Below are 13,808 nucleotides of genomic sequence, written 5' to 3'. Positions count from 1 at the left end.
AAATAAATGTATTCAACTTAATTTATATATATTCATTACAAATTAATTGATTTTAATAAATTATCAAACAACACTTTTTTAATAATAATAAAACGTAAATAATTAAAGTAATAATAGTAATAGTAATAATTAAAACATTACTTTAAATAAAGAAATAAATAATAATGACATACTAAATAAATAAGAACATAAAATAAATAATAAATAAATAAATATAAATGTACATTTATTTGTTTGTAATTTTACTACACCGTTGCATCGCATTGCCAACCTCATTTGCATTAAAATACGTTCCACTCTTATCTTTTACGTACATTCCACATTGAACCAGAAAGTGAACCAGATCAATTGCTGGTTCACCCCATTGTTTTTGTTTTGCATGTAAAATTGAGCGGATCATGTTTGCTGAAACGCAGCTAATGTCAAGTATTGTTTGTGAAAAAAAACACATTGAAGTGGAAATACCCTTCGATATCATTCGTTTTATTTTGGTGAGTTTGAAATTTTCAGATTAATTTCAAGTGCATTGTGTGATAGTTAAATTTTTTACCATTTTTTTTTCCAAGGTAAATTAGTTGGTTGAATCGACATTAACAACACTTCAATTCGAGAGGTAATTTCTTCATGTGATTTGACGATATCCCATTGCTTTCTTTATTATTGGGGAGTTTATTTTTTTCTTTACTTTCAATTTGTGCATAAAATTGTGAACGTAATTTGTATGTTCGGTAGCTGATATATATTGCTAATCAGTACAGAGACAAAGAAATAGAGAAAATATACAATTGAGTAAAAAAAGTATTTGGTAACCCTAATAAAGCGAAGTATTAAAAGTTCTCGAGCGCGGGGTATTTTTTAAAATTTATTGGTATAATTGTGTTTAATTAGTGATACTCGAAAATTTACTAACAATTAAAAGTGTCTGCTAACGCAGTGCTATTGAGTTCAGTGAATTAAGTGAACCAATAAGTAAATGCACTTTATGATTTAAAATTGAGACTTCGCCAGACAAGAACCAGAATTACAGTTCCTTATAAAAACAAGCGAAAAGTATTTATATTCGCCGTGTTATATTCCGATATTCAAAACCAGCTTTCAAACTAACTATCAAGCTTTTTTTGTTTTTTTTTTTTTTTAAGAACAGGGGTTGTTGTCACCACTATACGTGCTTGTGTTGTAAAATACCTGAAAGTAGACCGTAAATTAAGTTTAAACAATAATATTTGAAAAGACTTTAATAGCTTCATAAAAAATATTTTGTATCTAAAAACTCTAATTCTTAATTCAACATAGAAAGAACACCGCCGAATACGTCTTTGATAAGCCAATCCGCAAAAAGAAAACTGGCTGAAACATCGCCCGACATTTCATTGCAAGACATTTTAAAAGCAATCCAAAGCAGTGAAAGCAAAGTCAATAAAAAAATACTACAACTAGCGTCGAAAGCAGACATCGAAGTCATGAAAAAACAAATGCTGAATAAAATTGAAGAGTTCGAAAACCAGAGGCTTAAGATGGAAGTTGAGCAGTTAAAAAAAGATAGAGACCTGGATCGAAAAGAACTCAACAAAATAGTTATAGAAAAGAAGAAGCGAAACTTGATAGTGAAAGGCATGGTTAAAGAAGAATCGCCAAATAACGCATTCAAAAAACTATGCAATGATAAGTTGGGGCTTTACGATATATCAATTCAAAATACGCGATTAATGTACGAAAAAAACAATAAAATGAACATCATCGTAAGTCTTGATACCACTGAGATGGCGCAGCAGGTGCTCAGAAGTAAAAAAAAACTGGTGGGTTCAAAGATATATATTGAGAGAGATTTGAGTGAGGTGCAGCTTCAGAAAAAACGGGCTTTAATGCAGTTGAAAAAGCAGCTCATGTCGTTGGACAATGGTCAAAAGGTATTTGTACGCAATGATTCCATTAAGATAGACGGCAAATGGATGTATTTCAACAGCGCAGATATTTTAGTAAATAATAAGCAGCCAGCTAATGACGTTCTAAAAAAAGTTTATGGTGATAGAATAGATACTTTAGATTTAAGCTATAGTTATTTACTGGAAAAATCAAAAAACTAAATAGTTCACAATCTGCATATTTAAGATATTGTGAACACAGAAGTAATGAAACTAATAATATTAATGCTCATATAGAAAATAATGTAGAGTTAAAAACAGAATTTACTTGTAAAATCTTATCATATAATGTAGCAGGTCTTAAAAATAAGCTAATATATAATGATTTTTTTAAGTATTTAAATGATTTTGATGTATTTTTATTGTATGAAACTTTCTTAGAAAATGAAGTAGACTACATTGTAAATAAAATTAACTACTACCTAAGCTTAAATGGAAAAAACAATATTTGAACTTATATTAGATTAATCTTGACCAATTATTGAACAGTAATGTAATATGTGAAGCTACAGCTGATGAAATGATAGCAGCACTTACAACAGCAATAAATGAAGCTACTAGTCCATTTCAACAAGGGCCAACGAAGAGAAAATGGAATAAAGATTGGTTCGATAAAGAGTGTGAAATTGCAAGGACAAACTGTTTTAATAACTTAAAGATGGCGAGAAAAAGGGGCCTAGTCTCAGATTGGAATGAGTATAAGACAGCCAAAAACGGTTACAGAATTATTTGCTATAATAAAAGAATCCAACACACTAATAATCTTGCCTTATCATTATCATCAGTAAAAGACTCCAAAAGCTTTTGGAATAATGTACGTAAAGTAAATGGCATAAACTTCAGTAAGTCAGTGCATCTTAATTCTGACGTTCTAGGTACTTATTTTGAAAAACTTTTAAGTACAACGGAGAATATAAGTCGTTTTAGCTACGCAGAACCACTAACTCAAATCAATGAATTAGACAAAAAATCGAGGTAGTTGAATTAACAGAGGTTTTAGAGCGTTGCAAAGAAAATAAAGCGCCTGGTGAAGATAGAATTCCAGCAGAATTTTTAAAATTTGCTTTAGCTAAAGGTATCACAAGGATTACAGAGATTTTCAACTATATATACGATAATGCAGAAGTACCGGGATGTTTTAAAAATTCAATAGTTTTTCCACTATTTAAAGGAGGTGATCCGCATGAAGTAAAAAATTATAGAGGAATATCATTTTTAAATTCGATAGCAAAAGTATTTACAGGCATATTACATCAATGTCTGCAAAGTTGGGTTGACGATAAAAAACTACTAAGTGAATTCCAAGCAGGCTTCAGGCGAGGTTACTCAACTGTGGACAATGTTTTTATTCTGACAAATATTGCAAAATTATACGTTGAAAAAGGGAAAAAATTGTACGTGTTTTTTGTAGACTTTAAAGCCGCAATTGATTCTATCGACAGAGATGCTATGTTTTATAAATTAAGTAATTATGGTGTATCTACAAAAATGCTAAACATACTGAGGGCGTTATATTGTAACACGACTGCAGCAGTATGGGATGGAAACAGTCTTTCTAAGTGGTTTTCTTCGAACACAGGAGTAAAACAGGGTTGCTTGATAAGCCCTCTTCTTTTTGCGTTGTTCATAGACGATTTAAACAATTATCTTTCCGAAGGTATCTTAATAAATGGAACATGTATTAAATTACTATTATATGCAGATGATTTAGTACTTATGGCGGACTCACCTTTAAAGATGCAAACTATGATCAATGTATTATATTCCTACTGTATGATACGGAAACTTAAAATAAATATTTCTAAATCTAAAATTATGATATTCAAAAGGAATTGCAGGAAGCTTATGAAAAATGAAATTTGGAACTTAAATGGTGAAGCGTTAGAAGTAGTGAAGGAATACAAATATTTACATCTTAGTAAAAAGTTAATTGAAGCCAGAAAAGCAATAAACTCGTCATGGAAAGTAATTTTAGGAAAAAACGAGGTTGCGCTCTCGGTAAAGTTTCAAGTATTTAAAGCGGCGGTAAGATCAATCCTCTTTTATGCAGCACAGGTATGGGAAATAGACGAATTTAACGAAGTAGAAATGCTTCAAAGGTACTTCATAAAAAGAATATTCAAGTTACCACAAAACACGCCCAATCATATGCTGCATTTAGAAACAGGATTGTCAACTTTATATATAGAGACGCTAAAACTACATTTTAAATATATAAATAACGTCATGAATATGAGTGACAATAGACTCCCTAAAATTCTGGCAAGATTCCTCGCAAATACGAAGACAGGTTTTGTTGAAAAATGGCAATCACTGGCTAATACGCATGATGAGGTATTCTTGCTCGAAAATAGAGAAGTATGGCGTTCGTGGCAAAAAAAACTATTGATAAAAATTATGGCGAATGAAAGAGCTAAATTTACGTTGGCAGCAAGGGCAAGTGATTATAGACATGCTTACAAAAGGTTGGAATATGAATTACGCCATCGGAATTATTTTAAGGATGATTATACTATTGGAACTATCAGCCAGATTTTTAAAACTCGGGGCGAACTCCTTAAGTTAAACTATAGACCATATGTGCAAGTAAATTCAACACATTGTTCATTATGTAATTTAGACCAGCCAGAGGACATAATACACTTTATTGGATTATGTCCAATTCTGAAAGAAATGCGCTACAAATTCTATAGGAAGCACACTCTTACAGAGAAGGAAATAATAGAGGCATTAAACGGGGTGAAGGAAAACACCCTGGGTTTGAATGAAGATATGAAACAATCTATAGGTTTTGTCTCTAGTCTAAAATTGTTATATAAGGATGTATGGTGTAGTATGTGTGAATGTATGAATGAGACCCGAACAACCCCCCAATCTACGGTGGAACAGCTATGCCTGTAGGAGCTTGGTCACGGGGCTAGTGATGACCTTAATAGCGAACTGCGGATACCAGGCGACCTCCGCTTTCAATTTGCCTTCTGTCGGTAAATGGGCTCTGCCGATGGCGACTTTATACTTCCCTAATACTCGTGGAATATCATATGGATACATCTAATAAACAAACTAAAGGGGATGATGGTACCCTTATCGCATCAAACACTACTGCTGTCGAGCAGGGAATTAACAACGACCAGTCGACTGTTGTGTCACAGGTCAGTGAACCTTTTGTAGATGGTGCTGTTGGGCACATCTGCAAAAATATACACGCTGTGGAAAATGTTGTTTTTCCACAGTATACTGATGCTAGCAGCACAGAAACTGAAGGGTCTGATGCTGCCTCTATTGATATTGATGGAGTCAGTCTCTGTTCTGAACAGTCAGGTGCTACTGTTGTCAATGTTTGTATGAAAGGGATCAGTTTACATGACCAGAAGGGTTTTGTAAAACTGAACTCAATGCAGAAGGTTAAAGGCTTACATGAGCCAGGGACACTCTAGGGATGTGGTCTAGGATGTGGTAGACATGGTGTCTAAACTTCCAACTCGTGCGCCAGCTAAAAGGGCTTTATCTGACGACATGGTCATGCCAGCTGGTAAGAAACCAAAGCAAAACACCTCGATTCAGGGATCGAGTAAACCCTCTTTCAGCCAAGTAGCCAGTCAGGTTAAGGCGATCAAATTAGGATTTGTTCCTTTTGATTTGGCTAAGTGCCCCTAAACAGGCAACAGATTGCACAGCTACAGGAGGCCATAATTGAGACTGCCATAGAGTTGGCGTCAGACGAGGTTAAACCAGAATTTGAAGGTTTTTCCCTCGCACGGGATGGCTCATGGTGGTGTGCACAAATAACCAAACGGCTGAATGGGTCCGTAAAAATGCGGCAGTTATTGCAACAACAGCTAAACTGGGCGCCAAAGTGGTTGAAGAGTCGGTGTTCCCAAAAACACACCTAGTGCGAGGAACTTTCCGCACAGTTGCGATTTTGAAAACACCAAGGTTCTTATCACAATTGAGGCCCAGAACAGGATTAAAGCAAGCACCTGGAAAGTATTACAGCGGACCGCAAAAGGTTCACTGCTCCACATCGTCTTTGCTGTCGACGATACATCCTTGAACTCACTGGTCAGAAGGAAGTCGAACGCTCTCTTAATAAAACTCAACCAAAATCAGCACCATAGGGGTGTTACAGGCGAAGCTGCACCACGCGAAAGGAGCATCGGCTACCTTGTGCAGGACCTTCGCCACAAAAAGACTGGCCATAGCGCTTATTGAGGAGCCATGGACAGTCGGTGGGCATATAAAAGCCTTCAACGTCAATCAAGTAAGTTGATATATAAACGTGACATAGAGTCGCCTAGAACTGCTATACTAGTAAACAAAAATGTTAACTGTATTCCAATTCCAGATTTCATCCAGAGGGACTTGGTGTCGGCCATTTTTGAGGTCCCGACGGAGTGCGGAACACGAGAGATCGTGATCGCATCGGCCTACTTTCCAGGCGATGCAGATGAAGCACCACCTGAAGCAGTCACAAACTTGGTAAGTTATTGCAAATCTAATAATTTACAATTTATAATTGGTTGCGACGCTAATGCGCACCATACCTTATGGGGTAGTACTAACATAAATAGAAGAGGGCAAATGCTTTTAGAATACCTTAGTAGTAGTAGTCATATTCTTTTCGAACTGCCGGGCCAGATTTTACATAAAAATTCGCCAGCTGCACGTAAGTGTATCAACTGGGAAATCTTTAGACTTTCCTTAACTAGTAAGGAGGATCAATTACTGAATTCAATCAGTCATATTGATGAACTTGAATTAGCAGCAGATCAAATAAACTCTGTTATCTCTCAGGCGCATGAAGATGCATGTAAGGTTGAACCACGTACATCCAGACGGGATGTGCCATGGTGGAACAGCAGGCTTGAAGAAATGCGCAGGGAGGTTAGGAAGCTTTTTAATTCAGCGAAGCGATCAGGGGTGTGGGTAGACTATAAAACATCCTTGACTGCCTACAACAATGAGATTAGAAAATCTAAACGGAAATCATGGAAAACTTTCTGTGACAGTGTTGACAACACTCCGCAAATGGCTCGCCTTCATAAAGTGTTGAGAAAATCTCATTCAAATGACATTGGTCTATTGAAAAAGAGTGATGGCCTCTACACAACAAATGGAAGGGAAATTTTACAACATTTACTACATGTGCACTTTCCAGGATCGATCTTATGTGATGCATCCATAGATAGGCGCACGTTAAGTTATGAACAACCAGACAATCAATTAAGGTCGCTATCTGGTATCATTTTTGGCATTGATAAAATCAGATGGGCAGTTAATTCTTTCAGTCCCTTCAAGTTACCAGGAAGTGATGGTATCTTCCCGGCATACACATTCAATCTACGGCTGCGCTTAGTGCGCTTCGACTAAAACTCCACATGAACAATTCCTCAATGCGATGGAGACATACAAAATGGCATAGACGTTCTTATCAATCCTTTAAAGGTGCTTTTTAGGGCAAACCTATGCTGGAAGCATATACCTGAAGCTTGGAGAGAAGTGAAAGTGGTATTTATACCAAAAAATGGTAATAGACCAAGTGATGACGCTAAATCGTATAGACCGATTAGTCTCTCATCCTTCCTCCTGAAAACTATGGAAAGACTCATAGATATCTATATTCGTACAGAATTGTCTAAAAGTCAACCTCTTCACAAAACTCAATTCGCTTATTCCAAAGGAAAATCTACCGAATTGGCCTTACATAACTTGGTCAGGAAAATTGAGCAGGCCCACAAAAACAAAGAAATTGCGCTTTGTGCATTGTGCATTATGGCTCGATCTCGAATGCCTTAACTAACAGAAATGTTGATTTTAATGTTATTTCCTGGATTGAGGCGATGCTTCAAAACAGAAAAATTACATCAACCTTAGGTAGAACGTCTGTAGCTGTTGAGGCCGCAAAAGGTTGCCCACAGGGTGGAATACTGTCTCCTTTGCTCTGGTCAGTGGTTGTCGATGAACTTTTAATCTTATTGGAGAATATTGGTTGTGACGCCATTGGGTATGCAGACGATCTAGTTATAATAGTATCGGGAAAGCATGGTAGCAGTCTATCAGAGATCTTGGAAGGACACCTTCGACGCATTTTAGCGTGGTGCGAAGGTGAGGGTCTCTTCATAAATCTGGAGAAAACTGTTGTTGTGCCTTTCACACTCAAACGTAAACTAAACATAGGTCCCGTACGTTTAGGAAACACTAATATTTCTCTCTCCAGTGAAACAAAGTACCTAGGTGTTGTCCTAGATAGTAAACTCACTTGGAGTTCACACTTAAATTAAGTATATAACAAAGCATTATGGGCTTTATGGACAACACGGTACTGTATAGGTAAAACTTGGGGCCTAAACCCAAAGATTATATTTTGGATATATCAGGCAGTAGTACGTCCTACCATGACATATGGTTGCCTGGTTTGGTGGCAAAAGGTCACACAGGCTGGATCTATTGCTGTTTGCATGAAGCTCCAGAGATTAGCGTGTCTCTTAATGACAGGTGCTATGAGGACAAGTCCAACTGCAGCACTTGAGGCAATACTTGGATTGACACCTCTGCACATACACATTCAATCTACGGCTGCGCTTAGTGCGCTTCGACTAAAACTCCACATGAACAATTCCTCAATGCGATGGAGACTATACAACAGAACTCCTTCATTTTGGCAAAAAATTTGAGGTACACCTACCATCACATTCAACGTGGGAGAATGGAGGCCCACAGGTTGACCCAAAAAGTTTGGTTTGGTACACAGATGGATCAAAGATGGATGAAGGCACTGGCGCTGGTGTATATGGACCCAACACCAGCATTTCGGAGACAATGGGCACATGGCCGACTGTCTTCCAAGCTGAAATCCACGCAATCAACTTATGCGTAAGATCCAATTTAATCAAAAAATCTTCTGGTTCGAAAATCGTTATTTACTCTGACAGCCAGGCTGCTCTTAAAGCTCTTTCTTCTTGGACTTTCAAATCAAAACAGGTCCTTGAGTGTTACGAGCTTCTGCAATCACTTGCAGCTCGGAATAAGGTAAGCCTTTACTGGGTTCCGGACCACAGAGGAGTTTTGGGAAATGAAAAAGCTGATGAGATTTAGATTTAGTTCTAGACTTTATTCACAAAGCTTTAAGGGGCTTTGTTTAATCAATAGTGAAACTGGTACAATATGTCTCTTCTGGCCGCAGTACCGGCTGTTGGGCAATTTTCACGTCTACTCTCTTAATAAACGGGGAAAACTGGACCGCACTCTCTGGCTATGTTAACGATGCAATTAATTACAGACACAGAACAATAAATGAAAATTTTTAGTTTTAAATAAAATAGAATAAGAACAAGAAAAATATGTACAATTCTACTTTAATATTATGTAAAATATACTTTAATTAGATTTAGAACATTTCATTATTAGTTAATTAGTTTGTTGGCAGACTGCATTTGGGCCATGCCTTTAGTTCAATAAGTAACAATATTATAATGTGTAAATATTTTGTAATTAATTTTGTAATAACATAAATTAAAGTGTAAGATTAGTTTTAAGATTAAAATATTATATTGTTTTTGAACTAAAATAAATAAAAAATACTACTAAAAAAAAAAATTTTACTAAAAAAAAAAATACTACTATTACTATACAATTGAGTAGAACACGAAATTTAATTAATACTAAAAATTTAAATTAAATTCAAGTTGATGATAATGTTAATAATAATTCAGTTCCTTTGCGAAATTCGTTCAAATGTGCATTGGTTGAAATACCGCCTAATTTCGATCCCTTTCATATTCGTTCTATGAACTTGGTTTGTAGGCATTGTTTACCTAATCATTTTGCTTCAGAGTCTACAATGCGTAAAAGAAATTCCTTCCAAATGAGTTGCTATAAGGGTAAAGTTCATCTTCCGACGGTCTCACATCAAATGATAAAAATATAAAGAAAAAGTCCAAAAATTATTTCGATAATATTCGGCCTATGCTCGGAAGCTAATATTTCTGACACAGTTTTAAGAGGAATTTATCATTTCAAAATTCACGACATATTTCATCACAGAGCCGGAGCCATGGTTACAGCATGTGATCGTACGCCAAATTATGTCCAGTTGTATATTTACGATGTCGATACAGGTGTTTAATATAGAATGAGAGAGCAATCAAATAAAACTTGCAATGCTGTTATGAAACAAATTTTTGTGGAATTGGATAGAATTAATCCATTTATCCAACTCGAACTGATATTGCTGTTATATTTACGACTGTAGATGGTGAACGACTATTTGAGAGAAATATGATATCTTTTTCAAAAACAAATGGTGTGATTAAGAATGCATCAGTATTAGATTCTGCTTTGGTTCCATTGGCATATCTTTTACTATTCCCAAATGGAGATTTTGGTTGACACAGTAATATATCGCATAACGTGCAACAGAATTCTAATGGTAGACAGATTCGAAATAAAGTTACAATGTTGCAATTTGCATGTTTCAGATTTGCAATAAGGAATCAATTTAGCTTTTTGCATAAATCGCAAAAACTATTTTTGCAGTACATTTTTGATATGTATGTGAAAATAGAAGAATGTAGACTACATTTTATAAGACAGAATTAAGTGAATTTGAGGGCAGATGTGTATAACAATATTACTGATTATTTGCAAACGAATCAGGTAGGAGATGGTAGCTTAGGTCGTAAAGTAATTTTACCTTTATCCTTCACTGGGTCTCCGAGAAACATGTATCAAAATTACTTAGATGCAATGTCAATTGTTCAGCACCGGCAAGTCACCACATTTTGTTACAATGACTTGCTACCCGAATTGGCCGGAAATTGTATATAATATGGATGCTAATGAATCATCTCATTTTAGACCAGAAATAGTTGTGCGTGTATTTAAATCGAAGTTAAAAGAACTCATATCTGACATTTGGCAAAGTTGAGGCTCTTATATATATAATCGAATTTCAAAAGAGGTTTGCCTTATGCTCACATTTTGATAACTTTATGTGAAAATGACAAAATTGTCCGGTCGATAGTCCTTAGATAATCGTTATGTCGTTCCATACAATCCATATTTGCTTGCAATATATAATTGTCACATTAATGTTTAATTAGCGTCCTTTCAGTTAATCAAAAATATTTGAAAAACTGCTAATAGCAAAATTAATGCCAATACTTTCAGCTAACGAAATGATTCCGGAATATCAATTCGGCTTCAGATCTAAATAAAGTACGATTGAACAAGTCCATCGTACTGCATCATTCGTTAGAAATGCATTTGAAAATAAACAATATTGCACTTCTATATTTATAGATATATCAGAATTTCCTCAAGGAAGTGTAATAGGTCCGTTATTATACTTATTGTATACAAGTGATATGCCAACTTCGGAAAACACTTTAACTGCAACATTTGCTGACGATACAGCAATACTAAGTGCACACAAAAACCTTGCAATCGCAAAACGCATGCCTCAAGAGCATGTTCACCAACTCGAGCAATGGTTATCAGTATGTCGTATCAAAGTCAATGAACAAAAAAGTACTCATGTAACATTTGTTCTAAGACCAGGAAACTGTCCCAATATTACAATAAATGAGCAAAAAGTACCTTCGAGCGACTATGTAAAATATTTAAGGATACATCTAGTTAAACGTTTAACGTGGAACAAACACATAGAGGCTAAAAAGACACAAATAAATATAAAATTAAGTTCATTGAATTGGCTTATGGTCACGTCATCTAAGCTACCACTTGAAACAAAATTCTGCTATACAAGTCGATATAAAACCTATATGGAGTTACGGAATTCAACTTTGAGGAACAGCGATGCCATCAAATATTGAAAAACTACAACGGCTGCAATCTAAAACCCTAAGAATGATAACAGGTGCACCGTGGTTTATGTAAAATGCTAGCCTTCATAGAGATTTGAGCGTGCCAACAGTAATAGAAGAAGCTGGTCGATGTAGCTGTCAGCACCTCTTAAAGTTAGAAGATCATCCTACCCAATCAGCTTACATGCTGCTACTGAACAAAGGCCACAGACGTCTAAAAAAGAAGGACACCATTAACATCTGTTAACTTTCTAAATTTTTATTTGATTTAAAATATTATAAATTTTATTTAATTGAATTGAATATGATTTTTTGAATTGATTTTAATTTTAAATTAATTTTAGTTTTTTTAATTTTAATTCTAATTTCAATTTTAATTTTCAGTCTTATCTTATTATAAGTAATTTAATGTCTCAATAGTTTTTTCCAAAGCAGTGGTTTAGGGAAAAAAATAAATTTAATTTTAAGATTTGATCCATTTACTGTTAGTTTTGTTTTTAGAAAGATTCAATAATTAATTTAAAAATTGCAAAAATAAAAAAAATTAATGCCGAGGTGTGCACTTACGTCAAAAGTATTAAATATATACACATAGTAGAAAAAGTCTACGGATATTCACAAAATTTTTTTTAAATTATGCATAACTTTTTTAATTTTTACTCAAATTCATTTTTATTTCCTAATTTATTTTAACCAAAGAAACAACAATAAAGTTCCAATATAAAAAATTAACAGTTATTCTTCAAAAAAAAAATTTAACACAATTATATGCAAAAGTAGCAATTTTTGAAGCAGAAAAAGTCTACGAATATTTGTTAATATTTACATTAAAACAATAAAATTCACAAAAATCTTAAATTTAATAGCCTGTGGGATTACCTCTGCATTTAATAACTTTGCAGTATCCTGTGCGTTTATTTCCAGTCATTCTTGTTTGATGACGTTTTTACTATATCCTTGCTGGAAAACATATGCTGGCGAATCTTATTTTCCAAATAAACTCACAGATGTTTTATAGGACTTGTTGTAGGAAATCAAGATAATCAACACAGCGCATCGCGCTCTTAATGCGCTCTTGTACATTTTGCAATTTCGCTTTGGTGCAGTTGTGCTTAAGATCGCAGCATGATCAGATGTCAAATCGGTGGCGGTTGTTTTTCTCTTTATATTTGTTATACATAGTTGCTTGTATTATTCAATAAATAAATTATTACGTTGAATTAAAATCGAACCAAATTATTTGTTGTGCAAATAAATTATTATTTGAAATTTATCGAACTTGGTTTGGTGCTTTGGTGGTCTGCAGATTCGTGCTGTGCGATCAACAATCTCCAACATTTTTGGCGACCGTGACAGGACGGGCGGCATCGAGAGCTGTCTTAATTGTTTATTTGGTTGAAAAAGCGGCACTTTGAACAGTTCGCTATTCGGACTTTGTACCCAAGCACATGTGCATTTGAGTGAAATTCGTATTCAGCGGTTTTTAAACACACTCGACTCAATTGCGTGCATATCATCACACTCTTTTGGAAATTAATTATACTTATTGTTTTACTTGCAAAAATGACTCGTCGAAGAAATGACTCAGTAACTGAGCAACTCTCTTCACTAAAACAAGAGCGAACATCAGTGGAACGAAACATGCTAAGCATAAAGGCGAAAGTAGAGAAGGAATTAGCGTTTGTGGATGTTAACATTTTAGAATGTCGACTGCAAATTTTGGAATCGTATTTTACAGAAGTTTGTCAAATACAAAGTAAAATTGAACGAGCATGTCCGGATGATGATAGGCGTAGCAAATTAGAGGACATATATCTCAGCATAAAATCACTTATTGTGTCCACAATCAACAATCAAAAAATAAAGCCGATACATGAATCAAGTGTATTGAATTCGTCGATTTTAAACAACTCCTCACATCATAGTCGTTTACCAGCATTGAAATTGCCAAGATTTGATAGTAAATACAGCGAATATAAACATTTTTTCTCTGCGTTTACAAATTTAATTCACAACGACCTGTCGATAACAACAATTGATAAATTTTTTTTTTTTTTTTTTT

At 34.8% G+C, this 13,808-nt stretch overlaps 1 protein-coding gene across 1 annotated transcript; it reads left to right on the top strand.

Annotated features, from left to right (window-relative positions):
• The first annotated feature begins 6,140 nt into the window (after positions 1–6,140).
• Positions 6,141–7,292, top strand: LOC119666005. Its single transcript, XM_038075266.1, has one exon. It carries the CDS (start codon positions 6,141–6,143, stop codon positions 7,290–7,292), a length of 1,152 nt encoding a protein of 383 aa, XP_037931194.1.
• The last annotated feature ends 6,516 nt before the right edge of the window (positions 7,293–13,808 follow it).

Source organism: Teleopsis dalmanni, chromosome 1, assembly GCF_002237135.1.
Source record: "Teleopsis dalmanni isolate 2A chromosome 1, ASM223713v2, whole genome shotgun sequence".
Lineage (NCBI taxonomy): Eukaryota > Metazoa > Arthropoda > Insecta > Diptera > Diopsidae > Teleopsis > Teleopsis dalmanni.
This window is presented reverse-complemented; position numbering and strand designations above follow the sequence as displayed.